A 17,112-nucleotide genomic window follows, 5' to 3' on the forward strand; every position below is an offset into this window, starting at 1 on the left:
CAAGACTACCGGTATCAAGAAACCCAGAACGCCAAATAAAACCGCGCCTGCCCTCTGCCATATTCACTTAAACCAACTCCCCATCTCCCTCTTCATACTCGCCTTCATCTTCCTCCTCGCTCCACTCCAAGGTCTCCAGAGCCTGCATAGCCTTCCTCTGCACCTCCTTCAACCCGCTCACTTCCTCAACCCACCCCGGCTCCCTCAAAGCGTTCTCCACAAATTCCCATCCCATGTCGCGGTACATGTTCACGATCTTCGGTGAACACGCAGAGCAGCAATCATATGCTGATCCATGTATGAGTAGCTGCGTCCAATTATTGAGGAACCCGCGGATTTGGTGGGGGATCAGGCCGAGTGGGTGGAGATCATCTTCGGTGGATGACGGAACGGATGATCCTCGAGTGGCCATGCTCGAGGCGGTAGGCGGTGCAGGGGCTGAGGTCCTTTGAGGATGTTGCGTAATGGACACGAGCAACTCGACCGCCAAAGCACTGGCAATACTCGCCAATCCAGGTCGAGTGACAGTACACATCTGATCAAGCGTACGATCCGACAAACTCTGCACAAAACAATCAGTACACCCAGACAACATCACAACATCGTCGAGAGAGCAACTTACATCAACAGGCGCAACCACATCATTACAGAAATAACACCCCAACCTCTCCCCCTCCGGCACCGTCGCGCTCGCCTCCACCTCCTCCGCAACACTATCCTCCACCACACTCGTATCAATCTGGGCCGGTACGCCTTCGCCATGTCTCATGACCACATACGAATCAAAGCCAAGTGCAGCGTTGATGACGATTTTGTTCATCGCTGCGCCCATGAGTGTCGGGAGCCAACGAGACTCGCGCGAGTCCATGAGGAGGAAGATCGCGTCATGTTCGGAGAAGATTCGTTGTAGGGTTTCCCAGTCCGCTCGGGTCTTTTCGACGTCCGTGGGTGGGTGGCCGGGCATAGGAACACCGAGCGACAACCCTGTTGCCTCAACACCTGGGTAAATCTCCTTCAGCGCCTCAGCGGCTCGCTGAGCCTTAGGTCTCCCTCCTCCCTTGCAATCCTCAAACCCGAATAAACTTTGCCTGACGGGATTACTCCAACTCACCCGCCCACTATCCACAAACGTCACCTTCCGCACACCCCACCCCAACAACGTCCTCGCAACACCACACCCAAGCGTCCCAGCACCGAGCAACAGGCAGCGCGTAGCTGAGATCGTAGGTAAATCCAACGAGGGCGCAATCCTCCAACGCATAAGCTTTAAGTTCAAGTCAACCGCGGTAGACGCAAGAGCATGCGGATCCATCATAGGTCCTAGATCGACGCGGCGAGGACGGAGTTTGTTCTGTGTATCGCGCTCCCACCCAGAATGTTTTGGAAGGGCAGGAGGTCGAGTCGCCGTCGTCGAGACGTCGAGGACGAAGGTTGGCGATTGTCCTGAGGACGACCCTGGCTGTTCGCGATAGGATAGGAGTTTGATCCTCGTCACGTTGTACTTCGCTAATACCGCCATCAGGAGGTTCCGGGCTGGCCAGGCAGGCGTAAGTGGTTGTGTCGACGGATCGACGAACGCAACGATCCTCTGTACGGGACACGTCAGCATATCTCAACATTATGAGGATGGGACTATGGTGTGTCGTACCGCACCCTCGGGTGTAACTTTGAAGAACGTCTCCCACTCCTCCAATTTCCCGATTTCCCAGCGAGGTGCACCCCCATAATCCGCCATCTTCATCAGCCAAAACCCTTTTTGGCAAGGCTCGACGCCATCCATCCAGGTTTCTACGACCTCTCTGAGAAAACTCGCTTCGTCCGCACTGAAGGTGTCCACTTTCTCTTTTCTGACCCATGTCGGCTCCGTGTGTAGTACCGGGAAGCAAAACCAGTACGTGAATATATACTTCTTCAGGTCCGCGTAGCAGAGTAATGAAAAGATGGCTAGTATCGAAGGGTCCGTAAGGGGTTCTGAAGAATTGATCGCTGACCATAGCGATTCCGCCGAAGAAGTCAAGAAAGCGTTCTTATCTAACCGCTTAAAGTCCTCAATAGTATTGCAGTTCTTGATGGTCCCTTTCGCTCGACAATAGCCTCCTGATGTCCTGTAAAGAACGATTAGCGTTGGCTCCCTTATCCTCATCATGCAAAGACATACTCTTCATCGGTTCTCAACGCGTTTGGACCAAGCTCTAACCAACAGCTGCCTCCACTCATGCCCTGCTTGTACTGTCCCACAACTTCCCGTGCCGAATCATCAAGACCATCAAGATCGATCTTCTGATTCGACAGAGCGTGCCAGAATGCGGCATCGACGGTGGAGGAGAAAGGAGCGAACAGGACTGGCTGTGACATCTTGATCCTGGAGATACTGACAACTGGTCTGTGGAGCGTAGTGATGAGAGATGAAAGGTTTCGAGCGGAGTGTAGGCGCAGGAAATATATGGGATGAGAGAGTTGATGGGTTACGTGATACGCGCGGGGTATCGATACCCGCATCGGGCAACGCTTGTAACGTATACTTGCGTACCGGACGGCAGACGGTACGACAACACAACAACACCTCCTCGACAATTTCATGAGGAAATCAACAGCAACTTGAATGCCTCGAGCAACCCGTGGAAAGAAAGTCTCATACAGTGAGGACCCACTTGCAGAGGTCTTAGGCGACGAATTGGCGCCAGAACAGCATGTGCACTATGACGACCCAGACGACAATGATTTCGATCAGCAAGGTGCGCCGGAGGAGGAAGATGAGGAAATGGATGATGCAGCATCTACTGAAGACGACGGGGAGGACGGATTCGACGAGGATGATGCAAGCGAGGATGACCGACCCAAGAAGGGCAAGGGGAAGGCCAAAGCAACACCAGCACAAGCGCCAGCGCCTCGGCACACACCAATGGCTTCGCCTAAACCAATCCGCGCAGCAATTAAGCGGAAGGAAACTCCCTCTTCTGCGAAGGTCACGTATGACAACCGCGCCGCTCGCAGCAGACAAAAATCGTTCGCCCTTCCCGATCGTGTCGTGACAATCAACGGCTATCGCCCACTCCAGAATGAACGTATGGAGGAGTTGTATAAATGGTGGATCACCTACTCCATCCGCGTCTGCCGAGAGCTCTGTGCAGATGGTGATAAACTCTGGCCTAAGGTAGCATGGCCAGAGGAGCTCCCATTTGCGCAAGAGACGGCTATGTTGTCCACTGCGGAGGTGGAGATTGAGGGGTCGGGACAGCTACCGTGGACACAGTCCTCGCTTCCATTGTGGCACGGTCCGTTCCAGGATCAGAAACTGACAGAACTATCTCCCTTCCAATCTCTGTCGGTTGAGGAAGACTTCCCTGGTAAGACCGGGTACATTACGAACGCCGCACACTCAATTCAATCCCTCGCATGGCTCCCAAACCGTGCCGGCAACGAAGACCAGATTTTGGCTGTTAGTGGACATCCCGATGTTCATTATGAACCGACATCGGTATTTGAGATATTGCAGGGCAAACAAGTGGGCCATATCCAATTCTTCCGGATTCCGGTTTCAGAGGATCAAGTCCCACGTGAGCCAAAACTAGCATCTGTGGTTTTACACAAGTATGGTGCCGTGTGGAATTTGATATTCTGTCCATACGGTTGCAAATCTGGCTCTCGTGCGGGTCTATTGGGGATGCTTACTGCAGACGCGAAGGTACGGGTATTTGCTACGGAAGAGGAGTGGTTGAAAAAGGAGGAGGGGGAAACAGTCTATATCGACTTGCGAAAGGCTGCGTGGGAGTTTGAGATAGAGAGTGGAGTTAGTGCGTTCAGTTGGGTGTCACACGAGGAAATTGCCGTTGCTGGCAACAATGGTTCCGTGGCTACCTTCTCTTTGACGGATTCGGGTCCATCGCGTACGTTCACTGAAACCCTTGTCGTTGAAGTCAGCTGTGTACGGTGTGCTAATTACGATGAATAGATAACTTACCATTGCAGTTGTTCCCGTTGATGTCTTGTGCTGTACGGGCTATGACTTCTTGTGGACCGAGTTTCCCGCATTTTTTGCAGGTGTATGGGTATGACTGTTCACTAAAGCTGGTGGATCTTCGGGATCCTGTTGTGGAAACGGGAACAGCGCCAAGAGCAAGAAGTACGTCGCAATCCCTCCCATCTCTCATCCTCCATCCATCGAACTGCAGCTAACCAGTGTGTCAAGAAATGTGTTATGCTTCCGTATGGCATGAATACACCCAAGGCGTCCTCAGTGCTGACGACGGTAATGCTGTTGACTGGAAATCTGTCCGTGCATTCTTGAACCACCAACAAGTAACTCAACACCTCGGCTCAGTGACCTCAATCGCCACATCCCTCTCCCACCCCCTCATCCTAATAACCTGTACCGACGGAATCTGCGATATCGTCAATGTCATGAAAAAGACCTTATCAGGACACACTGTGCCTCAATTCCGCCGCCACCTCTTTCAGCTTGACTATGATATCCATACAAAGGAGTTCAGAATGACGGATGGGTGGAAGGCGGAACAGATCAATTTGACGACAAGTACGAGGAAGAAAAAGGGTGCGGCGGGGGAGGAGATGAATGTGGGGACTGCGCCCGCCTTTCTGAAGGAGGTAAATGTGGGGAAGGCCGTGTGGTGTCCGAGTGTAGGGTGTGCGGGGTGGGTTGCTGTTGGGATGAGTTGTGGGTTGCTGAGGATTGAGGATATGAGTAGGGGTGTTGAGGGGGCACCGGAGGAGATTGAGATGCTTGCTTCAGCGCCAATATTTTGAGGGCCGGGAAGTAGTTGATGCACGATAGAGATGCCAATGCCATTGACAAACTATGCTAAACAATACCCTAAAACCCCATTTCATATCCTCGCGATACATTCGTCCACGACGTCAAGAAACCAATTCTCTACCTAGCGTAAGGGTGGAACCCACCCCGTCCCCTCCCACCACCATACATCGCCCCACGTCCACCACGCTGATACCCCATCCCCCTTCCACCCCTGAACCCACCTCTGAACCCTCCTCCCATACCCATTCCGCCCATACCCATCGCAGGTCCCGACGGCGCATTCGCAGGACCAGTGGGCGCGTTGATAGGAATGTCATTACCAGCAGCACCTCCTCCGGCGGGACCAGTGGGAACACCGTCGTAGGGTAGTGGAGCAGAGTTTGAAGCCGCGGCTTGTGCTTGAGCGTCCGTCGTAGGCATAGGCGTACTCTTTCCACCAGGTCCAGTCGGCGTGTATCCAGCCCCAGCCCCACCACTCGGCCCCGTTGGCGCACCCGGAACTCCCTGATTCTGCGGCCTTCCTCCCATAGCACCGCCTGCACAGGCACCCCCCATCTGACCACCCATCATCTGCTGCTGCATCATAGGATTCATCCCGCCCATCATGGGGTTCATCATTCCCTGCTGCATCATCGGGTTCATGCCCCCACCTTGCTGCATCTGCTGCATCGCCAACATATACGCCTGCATTCTCTGGAAATACTGTGCCATCATAGCTGGGTTGGCACCTCCGTACGCCGCATACGGGTTATTATACGCTCCCGCTCCTCCCACCCCCGCACCGAACCCACCAGCGCCCTGCTTAGGCGTCTTCTCCACGGTTCCCTTTGGTTGCGCACGCTTAACCTCAACCTGCTTTCCATTAAGGTTAAGGAATCCGCCACCCTGGGAGACACACTGCTCAACAGCCGCGTCCGTCTCGAAGGTAACGAATCCGAATCCACGAGCCCGACCGGTTTCTTTGTCGATCATGAGGGTTGCGTCGACGACTTTTCCGAATTGGGAGAAGAAGGTGCGGAATTGCTGTTCGGAAGTTTCGGGAGAGACACCGCCGACAAAGATCTTGGATGTCTGGGACTGCTCCTCGCGGGGGATGGCGCGTTTGGGATCAACCTATGGTCACGATATTAGCATCTTGTATACCAGAGTGGAAGAAAGGAGGATAGGAACGTACCCTCTTGCCATCAAGATAATGCTCCTGAGCCACGACCTTATCGACACTCTCCGGGTTCTCAAATGTCAAGAACCCGAATCCACGACTCCTACCGCTGACTCCATCCCTCATCACGGAACAATCCGTAACGGGACCGAATTGTTCAAAGTACTCGCGCATGGATGCTTCGGTCGTTTCCCAGTTGAGACCGCCGATGAACATTTTACTAAGGGAGAAAGGGGATGTTAGCTATTGTCTTGGACGAAAAGCATACTTGTGGTAGGTTTGTGCGTGTTTGTGTTTGTGTTTGTGTTTGCATGTCTTTTGTTTGATCCTGTCTGAAGGGTCTCTGCTCAATAGCGTAATGTATCTCGAGTAGCGTAACCGTAACATAAGAGCTCTCAAAAAAGAGCGAAGAATAGCTAGGCTGTACGTATCGTATCGTATCGTATCGTACGTGTTGTCTCTCGGACGTGTACAACGTGTACAGCTCAACCTGAGCATATAGCTAGCAATAGCAAAAACTAGCTTTGTCTGACTGATGATAGCACGTAACGTAACGTATCGTATCGTGACTAGCCGTAGCTATTCTTCACCCCTCTTTTTGCTTTCTGAAGCTTGTGCGTTTCGAGCGAAGTACAGAACGTAACTAGCTTTGTCTCATAGTTGTAGACCCGCTACCTGCCTCGACTATGGCAGGCGATAAAGTAACACAAGTATGTGCCCAGAAATGAACCATCCGTGTGACTGATATCGAGCATTTAGATGCATGAACCCTCAGCAATGGCCTTCATCCAACTGATACTTGTGGCACTCGCAGCATACATTGCCACGAACTCAACACCCGACCAGACGAACATACACAAACACGCACACACCCCACACAAAGAGAAGGAGAGACTACGTACCCATCATCCTTGTTACTACCGCTTTCCTGGTTAATTCCTCCATTCGCATTACCCATATCCTGATCCTGCTGATCATACCCACTAGCACCAGCATACGGGTTGTATCCCTGCCCTTGTCCATCCCGCGGCATCTCCTGCTGTTGCTGGGTCTGCTGTTCTTGCTGTTGGTTCCAGGCGTATTGGTCATAGGCCGGAGCAGCGCCAGCGGCAATCCTAGGGTCAGTAGCTTTCTCGGCGGCCGGCTCCGCAGACTCGGTAGAGGTCAGCTCTTGCTCAGCGGGCGCTTGAGGTGCAGAGGCGGTTGGAGGAGCAGCAGCGGGAGGCACGACGGGGGCGGACTCGACGGGTTCGGTACCTTCTTCGTCTCCGTAGAGGTCCTTGAAGAGATCTTCGTCGTCGTAGTCTGCCATGTTGAGTGTTCTGGTGTTGTGTTCCGGTGGTTGGTTCGCCGGCGATGTGGGCATGTACAGGGCGCCCCTGAATCCAGGCATCGTGCAGCCCCAGATCACTGTAGCCGAAGCGCTGGTCAACAGCAGCAGCATATACCCCCAACAGCATCCATCATGTCCGGATCAGCTCAGAAGGCCGCTACCCAGTCTGTTGTCCAGCAGTTTACCAGCTGGGTCCGCTCCCCAGACTTCAAGGTTTGCTCTCTGCCCGTTCCCCATCATTGATCTCTGCTAACAATAAATGATAGTCATACCTTTTCTCTACCCATTTCTGGTACGTCGCAACGATAGAAGGGTTGGATGAACAATGATGAACGGAGACTGATCAAGTGTGTAGGGGACCCGTCTCAAATTTCGGTATCCCGCTGGCCGCAATCGCCGATCTGAAGAAGGACCCTGAGATTATTTCTGGGCCTATGACTGGTGCTTTGATCGTCTACTCTGCGACTTTCATGAGATACGGTGCGTCACTGCCCTTCCTTCCTTAAGCTCTCACTTCCGCAGAGTTGGAGTGAATTTTGTGAGTTGCTCGAGCAATGGCTGACTTGTGATTAGCATGGATGGTCCAACCCCGAAACTACCTCCTCCTCGGCTGCCACATCGTCAACGAATCCGCACAAATCACCCAAGGCTACAGATGGCTCGACTACTGGAAGTTCGGCGGTCGTGAGAAGGCTCTCGCCTTGAAGCCCGTCGATGCCGCGAAGGGTGCGATCCAGGATGTGAAGGAGGCTGCGGAGAAGGTTAAGAAGAATCTTTAAGTATGATTAGAAATTGGAGAGGACGAGAGCGGATCTCGGGATATTCTTTGGAGTAGGGTAGGGATTAGGAAGTGTTAATGAAGCTTCCCCACATGTGCGTGCATGACTTTTGACTGGTACTGCGGGAGTGTCGTGGGCGGCGGGGGACTGCGTGTGTTTACTGTAGGCCATGGCACGTACGACCAGCGCATATATTCCCTCAGAGCTCTACACCATACCAGACCAATATGCCAAGTCCGGTGCGCATACATCCGCAATAACCACGTCCTTCTGGATCTGACAACCCTATAGGAAATGATACAGACAGCTCCAGCAACGACACACCCCGGCCCCTCCTTCTTCCGCCCAAAATCCAGCCGCTCACGGACTTCATCAGCCAATGACTCAAATTCGAGCGTAAACACAGTCTACGGCGCATCATACTCCTACACAGATATGCTCGCACACGCCGCAGCAGCATCCTCCTCACGGCCAAACACCCCACCAATCTCCCTCCCCCCACCACGAGAGCCAACGCACCGCGCACCAAGTACCTCACCGACTCGGACGATGAGTAGTCTGAGTTTGAGTAGCCTGTCGCATTCACTACCTAATTCTTCCGCGGGATGGGGTAAGACACGGGGAAGAACGAAGGGGTATAAGGACTTCGTGAAGATGACGGATGATGACTGGGCCGTCGACGACGACGACGATCCCGTCGCACGGAGATTACGACAGGTAAAGAGTATCGAGAATCGACCGCCGTCTTCATCGACTGCGAGGAAGGTTACGTATCCGTCACTACACCCACCCGCTGAAGCGAGCAACACGGAGAAGAAACGGAGTGTGAGCGCCACGAGTGCGGCGACCAGATTGGCGGTTGACAGATACCCATCTGACCCGACACCGGAGATATTGACGCTGAATACGGAGATTTCGAGGGTACGAAAGTTTGAGGCACTCCTGGCGTCTCCGACGGTTAGTTTACCGACCCTCCGCGCACTGGCATGGTCCGGAATTCCGATCCCCGTACGGCCGCAGGTGTGGAAGTTGTTGTTGGGATACGTCCCTCCAACACGCTCACGACGAGAAGAAGTCGAGGCGCGGAAAAGACGAGAATACATTGAGGCTGGCGAGGCTGTGTGGGGGAGTGCGGGCGCGAGGGATGGGAGTAGGGATGGTGGGTGTTTACACCAGATTCGGATTGATGTTCCACGGACGTGTCCCGGAGTCCCGCTATGGGGACTAGAAACGACGCAGCGGAGTTTGGAGCGGATATTGTATCTATGGGCGGTACGGCATCCGGCGTCTGGGTATGTCCAGGGTATCAATGATTTGGTTACGCCGTTTTTCCATGTGTTCTTGGGGGACTACACGGATGCCGATCCCTCAACGTACGATTTGTCCAAGTTGACCCAGCAGCAGCTGTTTGCGCTGGAGGCTGACACGTTCTGGTGTTTATCGACCTTGTTGTCCGGGATCCAGGATAACTACATACATTCCCAACCCGGAATCCTCCGCCAACTCCGCTCGATGAAAGACCTCGTGTCTCGTATCGACGCACCCCTCGCAACACACATCGACTCGCTCGGAATCGAATTCGTCCAATTCGCATTCAGGTGGATGAATTGCCTCCTCATGCGTGAACTTCCCCCGCTCTGTATCATTAGGATGTGGGATACCTATATCTCGGAAGGCGCATCTACGGGGTTTAGGGAGTTCCATGTGTATGTTTGTGCAGCATTTTTGGTGAAGTGGAGCAAGGAGCTGAGGGAGATGGAGTTTGGGGATGCGATGGTTTTCTTGCAGAGATTACCGACTGGGGAGTGGGGGGATAAGGAGGTTGAGTTGGTGTTGAGTGAGGCTTACATGTGGCAGAGTTTGTTCAAGGATGCGGTTGCGCATCTGAGGTGAACTTGAAGTAGAGGGCGTGTTTGGAGGAAGAGGTGCATTCACGGTATTTAATCATAATGAGGAGGATATCATGGAAGGGTTTTCATTGGGTTGATTTGGCGTTCATTACTCATACCTACGTTCTCTACGGGTAGCACGGGACCCACTGGATATCTAAATAATATCAAGCATATATTGACTTCTACTTCATAGCCAGGCATACTCGAACGATCGTTGACAAAGCAAGAACTCCATTTGGTAGGTATATTTGGGTATCGTCTCAATGGGCATCAACAAGCGCCCAAACTCCTAAACCCAATCCTCCCAGTACTCGCTTCAGTTCCTTAGCCACACCATCCTCGAAGTCTAAATCGTCCAGGCCAATGTGCCAAGGAGATACAAGAACTTGTTCCAGCACATATGTCCCACCCAGGACTCTCCGGGCTGACACCGGTGCTATTAGCAGCGTCTTCGCGCACCACTTCTGACCCGGAAAGGAAATAGCAGAGGCATCAAGTACAGACTTGACATCGTCCCAGTTAGTCCCGGCCATGTCACGAGTATTGATAGGCATTGAGCCCAGGAGCCACGTTGGTGGTGTATACGTCTTCCACCAAACCATTGTCCGTTCACCACTCGGGCAGACAGCCAATTGCTGCTTCGCAGCGAGAAGAGTGGGCACAACGCCGCCTTGATGTAGCACGCCCATCAAGATGGCAAGCACAGTGTTGAATATGACCCATGTCGCAAGCCACGTTCTCCAGAATCGACGCCCAGGAAGTGAAGTAATCGAAGACAGGATAAGGGGGACGGCCGGAAGAAGGAAACGTGGTTCTTGATGAGGAAAGATGCTGACAATAGCCACGCCGCTCATGGCGCACCAGAATAATAGACCCAACCTCCTGATCTTCACAAACACCAACACAAGGGCAGGACCAAGCAGGAGGGGCAGGTTTCCCACGAAGTGCGTGTACCGCGCATGGATTCCATGCAAAGCGAGATTTGCGGAGGACGTGTTGTACATGAGGTTATTGAGCGGCGTGATAACGCAACCATCTCGTGCAAAGTAGGCACTGTCGACTAAGATCGCTCCGAATGCCGTTGCGCTGAAAGCAAAACCCGAGGCAGCCAAAAGCGAAGAACGACACAAGAAGCGGGGAATCAGGCTCACAATGGCCGGCAGGAGGAATGCAGGGAATGTGACACGAGTCCAAATGCCGAGAGCTGCCAGCAAGCCAAGTAGAGCGGAATGGGTTGCTGAAGGTCGTGCTCGGAGGCGGAAGCAGAGAACGATGGACCATACCACGAGGATTGTCTCAATGCCATTGCTGAATGTATGAGCCTGATATGTCAGTGTGGTGTATGACGAGGCGTACAACAGTAGGGGAATGGCGGCTGATCCGGGTGCGACAAGATGTGGTATCGCAAGATCTACAAAGCATTGAAATGAGCATGACATTCATGGCTAACAAGCATAGACGTACCAACTCCAAGTGACATTATGAACCAAAGCATTCGAAGTCCGAGCAATGCCAATTGCGTATTGTTGCCCGTCAGGCGGAAGATAGATCCCACAATCGGCCATAGGAGTACAACACTTCGTATTGGCTTCTCGCCCGTCCATTCCCACGTCAGCTGGTCTTCATCGTATCGTGCCCTTGAAGTCAAAGGAGCGACTGTTTGGAAATGCTCGTCTGGGTGGATATATGACGGTGAGAATAAGGCGAATAGAACTCGGATCACGAGCAGGAAGAAGTAGAGCTTTCGCTGCCGGGATGTGAATAGCGAGAGGCCAGAACATGCCTTCATAACATGAGTAGAGTCTTGCTGAATCGAGTGATTGTGAAGCTGTGCCGTCAACTGGAGCTGTCAGGCTTGAGAATGTCGACAAACTACTAAATTGGGCTTCCTGCGGTAACGTAGACACTGGTACCTTTACATTCAGCGTCTCATCTTCCGTCTGAGGGCGAAGATTACGAGAGTTTCTGTTATCTTTTTGTAATCCATTTCTGAGATTATATTACCGGTCCCAGTGCTTGACCCCGCCCTGGAAGCTGTTGCCCAAACACTACGTCGCCGTACAAAGCAAACAAAAGTTCAATAGCAACACCCAGCAACCAACGACACTCGCCTGCAATGTCCAAACGCGGCGCCAAGTCCCAATTGACACAACTAAACGTCGGCCATGGTGGTGATGACAGCGACGTATGGATCACCCTCTTGTCTCTTGTACACAACACACCGAACCAAAACTGATCAATCCGTATAGGACGACACCCCCGATGTTCCCCAGGTAGCCAGTGAAGCCCAGATGGCGAGGCGCAAGATCGCTTTGCCGAAGTCGAGGAGGATGGCGGGTGCGCCTTCTGCGCCTACGCCAGTTGCGAACCCGTTTGCTGCTGTCCCTCAACCTGCTGCCCCCGCTCCCGCCGCTGCGAATCCGTTCGCTGCTCTCAACACTGCAGTACCGGCGCCAGCAGCTCCTGCCGCAAGTAATGCTTTCTCCATCTTGAACCCCGCCCCGAGCTCCTCCGGCGAGCCCAAAGCAAACCCATTCGCTAACCTCCAGACTACGACCCTGGCCGCCTCCGCCCCTCCCGTCCTCGCATCGCCGGTTCAGGAGAACACCAACACCCAGACTGCGGAGCTTACCGGCGAAGACAAGGAGGAATACGAGAGACTACTGAAATTGAGAAGCGTAAACTACGCTTTCCTTGAGGCCATCAAGAAGAGCTACGAGAATGACCCATTTGGAGATTTGAGAAATGTTGGATTCGAGGCGTATGGACGGTTTTACGATGAAGCTGTGGTGAAGAAGGGATCGGACTTTGCGTCTAGGTTGGGTGGGTTCTCTAGTCAACCGGCTCCGGAGGAGAAGAAGGCCGCTTCTACATTCAGTTTTGGAGGCCCTACTGAGGCGCCCAAGGCTTCTTCATTTAGCTTTGGCATCCGTGGCAGCAGTCCCGAGGAGGGGCAGGAGGAGGAGGCACCAAAGCCAGCGGCGAGCGGATTCAGCTTCGGAATGCCCCAAGCCCAGGAGGAGAAGAAGGAGGAGTCTAAGCCCGCTGCTGCGCCCGTCTTCACCTTTAACCCACCATCCAAGAATGACGATAAGCCCATATCCGGATTCACCTTCGGCGCACCCGTCCAGAAGAAGGACGAGAATAAGTCTGCCGTGCCTGGTGGGTTCACTTTCGGCGCCCCTGCTCCTGCTGAGAAGGAGGTAGACGACGAGGACAAGCCCGAATCTGTTTCTTCCGGCTTCGGATTTTCTCCTGTGCAGTCCGAGCAGTCTGAGGAAATGGCCAAGCCTGTCACGCCTTCCTTCGGCTTCGGCGCAGCTGTCGAGAAGAAGGAGGAGGTTGTTCCTAAGCCCTCGGCTGCGCCGGTCTTTAGCTTTGGCGTGAGCTCGGATGAGGCGGAGAAGAAGAAGGACGAGGATAAGCCAGCTGTATCTGCGTTTGGTGGATCTGCGTTCGGTGGATTTGGTGCTGCTGCTCAGGCGGAGGAGAAGAAGGTGGATACTACGCCTCTGTTTGCGTTTGGCGCGCCTGCTGCTACTGAGAAGAAGGAGGAGGAGAAGGAAACTCCCGCTGTGGCTCCCGCTGCCACTGCAGTGTTTAGCTTCGGTGCTGCCCCCTCTACGCCAGCTAAGCCAGCCGCTGCGTCCCCTGCGAGCTTCGCGTGGACTCCGGACCGTGGGATCAAGTTCGGATCCCCTTCCGCTGCTGGCGGTGTGGAAAATAAGGATGAGAAGCCTTCCACCACTCCTGTGTTTGGGTTTAGCAATCCCCTTGCCAGTCCGACTACGTCGTCGTTTGGTGCTGCGCCTGGAGCTTCGGATGCGGAGAAGAAGCCGGCGCCTGCTAGTACTGGGTTTGGATTCGGGTTTGGGGCTGGGACTGGAGCGGCTTCCGTGCCGTCTTTCGGGTCTAAGACGAGCTTTGGGACTACTTCGTTTGGTGGTAGCTCGTTTGGTGCTTCGTCTTTTGGAAGCGCTGCTCCTGCTCCTGCGGCGGGTGCCACGACCGCTCCTGTGTTCTCTTTCTCTGCGCCGACACCGGCGCCGGCTGCGGCTACGGCCGAAGCTGCCAAGGAGGGTGAGGAAGAGGATGCACCCATCTCCGCCGAGGCCCGTACTAACGACGAATTGGTCGACGGAAAGGGCGAGGGCGAGGAGAACGAGGACACAGTCCACTCCGTCCGCGGCAAGATCTTCAAGAAAAACGACGAAGGCGGCTGGTCTGAAATCGGCGTCGGCCTCATCAAAATCAACGTCGACAAAGAAACCAACAAAGCTCGCGTACTGGGTCGCATTCAAGGAAGTGGAAAGTTGATTATCAATGTACGGTTGCAGGCGAGGCTGCCGTATACGTTGTTGAATAAGACGAATATTCAGGTGCCAAGTCCGATCGAGGGAGGCGTTGTGGAGAGTTATTTGATTAGGGTCAAGGCGGAGAATGCTGAGCCGTTGTTGGAGGCGATGAAAGAGCACAAGGGGTCTGAGTAGATTTATGACTATGATCCTTGAGCTGAGGTAATCCACCATATAATTATTTTCACACGGTTTCGTGCCCAGACTTCGTGAGCACTGCGCACTCAGCGCGTGAAGCTGATGAACAATGTATCTCCTGGATTTTCCTCTTCTCTATATGTCTCACTCGTTTTCGCTTACAGCACCTTCGCAATAACCCCCTGAACCCCCCTCAACACATCCACCGGCGTCTTCTGCCCCGCCATGAAATACACAACATTCCCCAACGGCCTCGCCATAACATTCCCACCCTCCAACTCTTCCCACCTCTCCTCCCTCATCCTCGCCAACATGGTTTGTGCCGCACTCGACGCGTAACCGGCTTCCGAAGTCTTCAGTGTAATCGCGAGAACGGAGCCGAGTGCGATGACGCCGTCGACGTTGGGGTGCGAAGAGATGTCGTACACCCAGGATTTGGACCACACGCTCCATGGTGCAGCAGCGTTCTGAGTGGTTGTGGCTGTGGTGGTGTGCGTGTTCCAATCCTCTTTGTGCGCATTCCAGACACCCTCCTCATCCCCACTGTTCATTACCTCCAAACTCGTACAAGCGACCTCGCAACCGACCGCATGTGCCGTGTAACTGTGGCCGTGCAACAACGCATCCTCCTTCTTCCCGCTCAGGAAGGCCTCGAAGATACTTTTTGATGCGCAGGTGGCGGAGAGAGGGAGGAGACCGCCGGTTAGGAGTTTGGCGTAGATGCCGATATCGGGGTGAGTATTGGAGCCGAGGAAGGAGGAAGGGGTAGGCTGGCCGAGGCGGTAGAGACCCGTGAAGACTTCGTCGAAGATAATGGGGAGGCCTGTCCATGCGTTCGAATCGCCTGTCGGGGTAAAGTCACCGGCGGATTTGGGAGATCCGATAGAGAAGAGATTCGTCGATGAGCGAACGGTATCGACCAGTGCGCGTTGGTAAAGCGGATCAACAAACACCATCCCCCCCGCACCCAAAATAATCGGCTCAACAATCATCGCGCCAAATCTCCTTCCATCCCCAATGATCACTTTCTCCAACTCCCCCTTAACCCGCCTACAATACATCTCATACATCTTCCCCCCAACCCGCTTCTCCACATCCATTACCCCCTCCAACCCCTCAAACGTCTCCACCTCTCCACTCGGCTGTCGCACCTCCCACACACCCTTCCTCAATATTACCGTCGGTGGTTTGAACCAGTATCCACGTCCCTTGTGCCACTCAACACTCTCATTAAAGATATTCGACTCGGAACAATCCATCGCGCCCATCGTATCACCGTGGTAATTCCCATCCATACCCAAGACCTCGACATCCTTCTTATCCGTCCACGCATACCTCACCCTCGCTGCCCTCATACCCATCTTGAGAGCGACTTCGACGCCCGTACTCCCGTTATCGCTGTAAAAGACGCGTTGAAAGCGGGGGTTGCGGAGGGTTTGAAGGAGGGAGTCGGCGAGGCGGAGAGCGGGTTCGTGGATGGCGTTTGCGAACATGACGTGTCCGTAGCGGCCTGCGGCGTGGGCTGCGGCGAGTGTTAATTGGGGGTTTGCGTGACCGAGGCCTTGTGTCCACCATGATGCTGACGCGTCGTGGGTTTGTTGCAACAAGTTGGCGGAAGGAGCGGAAGCGGAAGGAGAGAGGGTGGAGAAGAAGTCACCGTGGGCAGAGTCGATGGTGGTAATCTTCCCCGGATCAAGCAACTCAGAATGCTGCGCAAACGGCCACCAAATCCTATCCTGAGCACGCTGTGCCAACGTCTCGAGCGCCTCACGCCTCATCTCATGCGTCTCCTTCAACATCTCCAACGTCCGCTTAATCAACTTGCTCCCTGAAACAACCTCATAATACGCTGCCAACGCTTTTTGATCTTCCGCTGAATCTTCCTGACGTGGTGGCGGTCCGGGCAAAACGATTGTCGGGATCGGTTTCGAGAGGGAAGCGAAGTGGGATTGGAGGTATTCGTGGTTACGGTAGTAGTTGTCTCGGAAGACGAATACGGCATCTGTATCGTACCCGCGGATATGGAGACCTTCGTGGGCAGCGATGGAGGTGGAGATACCGCCGAGGTGGGGGTCCGCGACGAGTATGGTGGGAAGACGGAGGGGACGGTAAAAATCGGCTTGTGGGACGCGGTTGAGGGTGGGTGAGTGAATCCCACCCGCGGTTTCGAGGAAGAATGAGCCGGGTCCGGAGGAGGCGGCCATGTTGAGATAGTTCGAGACTTGCGATAGAACCGAGTGGTCGGACGGCGGTGTCGGCCCCGCGACGAGATGCGGACTTACCGGGTCCGAGTACTGCCACAAACATTTCGGGGTCACGTTTGGTAGATCCCCGGTATATCTCTTCACATGGCTATCATCTGCATCTTTTGCTTCACCGGTCGAGATGGGTTTGAGGTACCATGTCTGTTCTTGCGGGTAGTTGAGTGCGGCTGCGCGGGTGAGGATGGTTGAGATGATTGTCTTTCCGACGTTTGTGTTTGCGCCGTAGATTTGGTGGGTGTTGATGGAGCGGGAAAGGAAGGAGGAGATGCCTGGCATCGTGATTGATGCTTGCTGTTGAAGGATCAATGAATGGAAGGGTTTGTATTATCGGGTTGTAGGCGTCACTCACTCTTCGACACTCGACGTCTGGTGGCGAGTTGCACGTGCAGGCCTGCGTCTTATGTGATTTGACGTCGAC

General features: G+C 53.9%; 9 protein-coding genes across 9 annotated transcripts; 4 read left to right on the top strand and 5 right to left on the bottom strand.

The window, feature by feature from the left end:
• Positions 1–67: 67 nt before the first annotated feature.
• Positions 68–2,355, bottom strand: SAICODRAFT_10173 (E1-like protein-activating; the record flags this gene model as incomplete). The annotated part of the gene is made up of 4 exons (XM_019165188.1): positions 68–562; positions 623–1,588; positions 1,649–2,105; positions 2,159–2,355. The coding sequence occupies 4 exons, from the start codon at positions 2,353–2,355 to the stop codon at positions 68–70; spliced, it is 2,115 nt and encodes a 704-aa protein (XP_019021230.1).
• A 247-nt stretch (positions 2,356–2,602) lies between these two features.
• On the top strand, positions 2,603–4,764 carry SAICODRAFT_10174 (uncharacterized protein; the record flags this gene model as incomplete). Its single annotated transcript, XM_019165189.1, has 3 exons — positions 2,603–3,887; positions 3,953–4,123; positions 4,190–4,764. 3 exons carry the CDS (start codon positions 2,603–2,605, stop codon positions 4,762–4,764), a joined length of 2,031 nt encoding a protein of 676 aa, XP_019021231.1.
• Positions 4,765–4,827: 63 nt separating this feature from the next.
• On the bottom strand, positions 4,828–6,433 carry SAICODRAFT_177168 (uncharacterized protein). Its single transcript, XM_019165851.1, has 2 exons — positions 5,949–6,433; positions 4,828–5,887 (listed from the first exon to the last, which is right to left on the bottom strand). The coding sequence occupies exons 1-2, from the start codon at positions 6,147–6,149 to the stop codon at positions 4,892–4,894; spliced, it is 1,197 nt and encodes a 398-aa protein (XP_019021232.1). The 5' UTR covers positions 6,150–6,433; the 3' UTR covers positions 4,828–4,891.
• Positions 6,434–6,717: 284 nt separating this feature from the next.
• SAICODRAFT_27820 (uncharacterized protein) lies at positions 6,718–7,326 on the bottom strand (the record flags this gene model as incomplete). Its single annotated transcript, XM_019167058.1, has 1 exon — positions 6,718–7,326. The coding sequence occupies one exon, from the start codon at positions 7,324–7,326 to the stop codon at positions 6,718–6,720; it is 609 nt and encodes a 202-aa protein (XP_019021233.1).
• Positions 7,327–7,378: 52 nt separating this feature from the next.
• On the top strand, positions 7,379–8,045 carry SAICODRAFT_97609 (UPF0041-domain-containing protein; the record flags this gene model as incomplete). Its single annotated transcript, XM_019172117.1, has 4 exons — positions 7,379–7,479; positions 7,533–7,558; positions 7,622–7,746; positions 7,840–8,045. Exons 1-4 carry the CDS (start codon positions 7,399–7,401, stop codon positions 8,043–8,045), a joined length of 438 nt encoding a protein of 145 aa, XP_019021234.1. The 5' UTR covers positions 7,379–7,398.
• An 8-nt stretch (positions 8,046–8,053) lies between these two features.
• SAICODRAFT_21869 (RabGAP/TBC) lies at positions 8,054–9,938 on the top strand (the record flags this gene model as incomplete). Its single annotated transcript, XM_019166484.1, has 2 exons — positions 8,054–8,284; positions 8,337–9,938. The coding sequence occupies exons 1-2, from the start codon at positions 8,273–8,275 to the stop codon at positions 9,936–9,938; spliced, it is 1,614 nt and encodes a 537-aa protein (XP_019021235.1). The 5' UTR covers positions 8,054–8,272.
• A 166-nt stretch (positions 9,939–10,104) lies between these two features.
• Positions 10,105–11,819, bottom strand: SAICODRAFT_67952 (uncharacterized protein). The gene is made up of 2 exons (XM_019170346.1): positions 11,402–11,819; positions 10,105–11,348 (listed from the first exon to the last, which is right to left on the bottom strand). The coding sequence occupies exons 1-2, from the start codon at positions 11,724–11,726 to the stop codon at positions 10,198–10,200; spliced, it is 1,476 nt and encodes a 491-aa protein (XP_019021236.1). The 5' UTR covers positions 11,727–11,819; the 3' UTR covers positions 10,105–10,197.
• Positions 11,820–12,033: 214 nt separating this feature from the next.
• SAICODRAFT_21871 (uncharacterized protein) lies at positions 12,034–14,427 on the top strand (the record flags this gene model as incomplete). The annotated part of the gene is made up of 2 exons (XM_019166485.1): positions 12,034–12,122; positions 12,187–14,427. The coding sequence occupies exons 1-2, from the start codon at positions 12,054–12,056 to the stop codon at positions 14,425–14,427; spliced, it is 2,310 nt and encodes a 769-aa protein (XP_019021237.1). The 5' UTR covers positions 12,034–12,053.
• On the bottom strand, positions 14,396–17,035 carry SAICODRAFT_67953 (PLP-dependent transferase). The gene has a single exon (XM_019170347.1). It carries the CDS (start codon positions 16,968–16,970, stop codon positions 14,589–14,591), a length of 2,382 nt encoding a protein of 793 aa, XP_019021238.1. The 5' UTR covers positions 16,971–17,035; the 3' UTR covers positions 14,396–14,588.
• Between the last annotated feature and the right edge of the window lie 77 nt (positions 17,036–17,112).

This window comes from Saitoella complicata (assembly GCF_001661265.1).
Source record: "Saitoella complicata NRRL Y-17804 unplaced genomic scaffold SAICOscaffold_28, whole genome shotgun sequence".
NCBI lineage: Eukaryota > Fungi > Ascomycota > Saitoellomycetes > Saitoellales > Saitoellaceae > Saitoella > Saitoella complicata.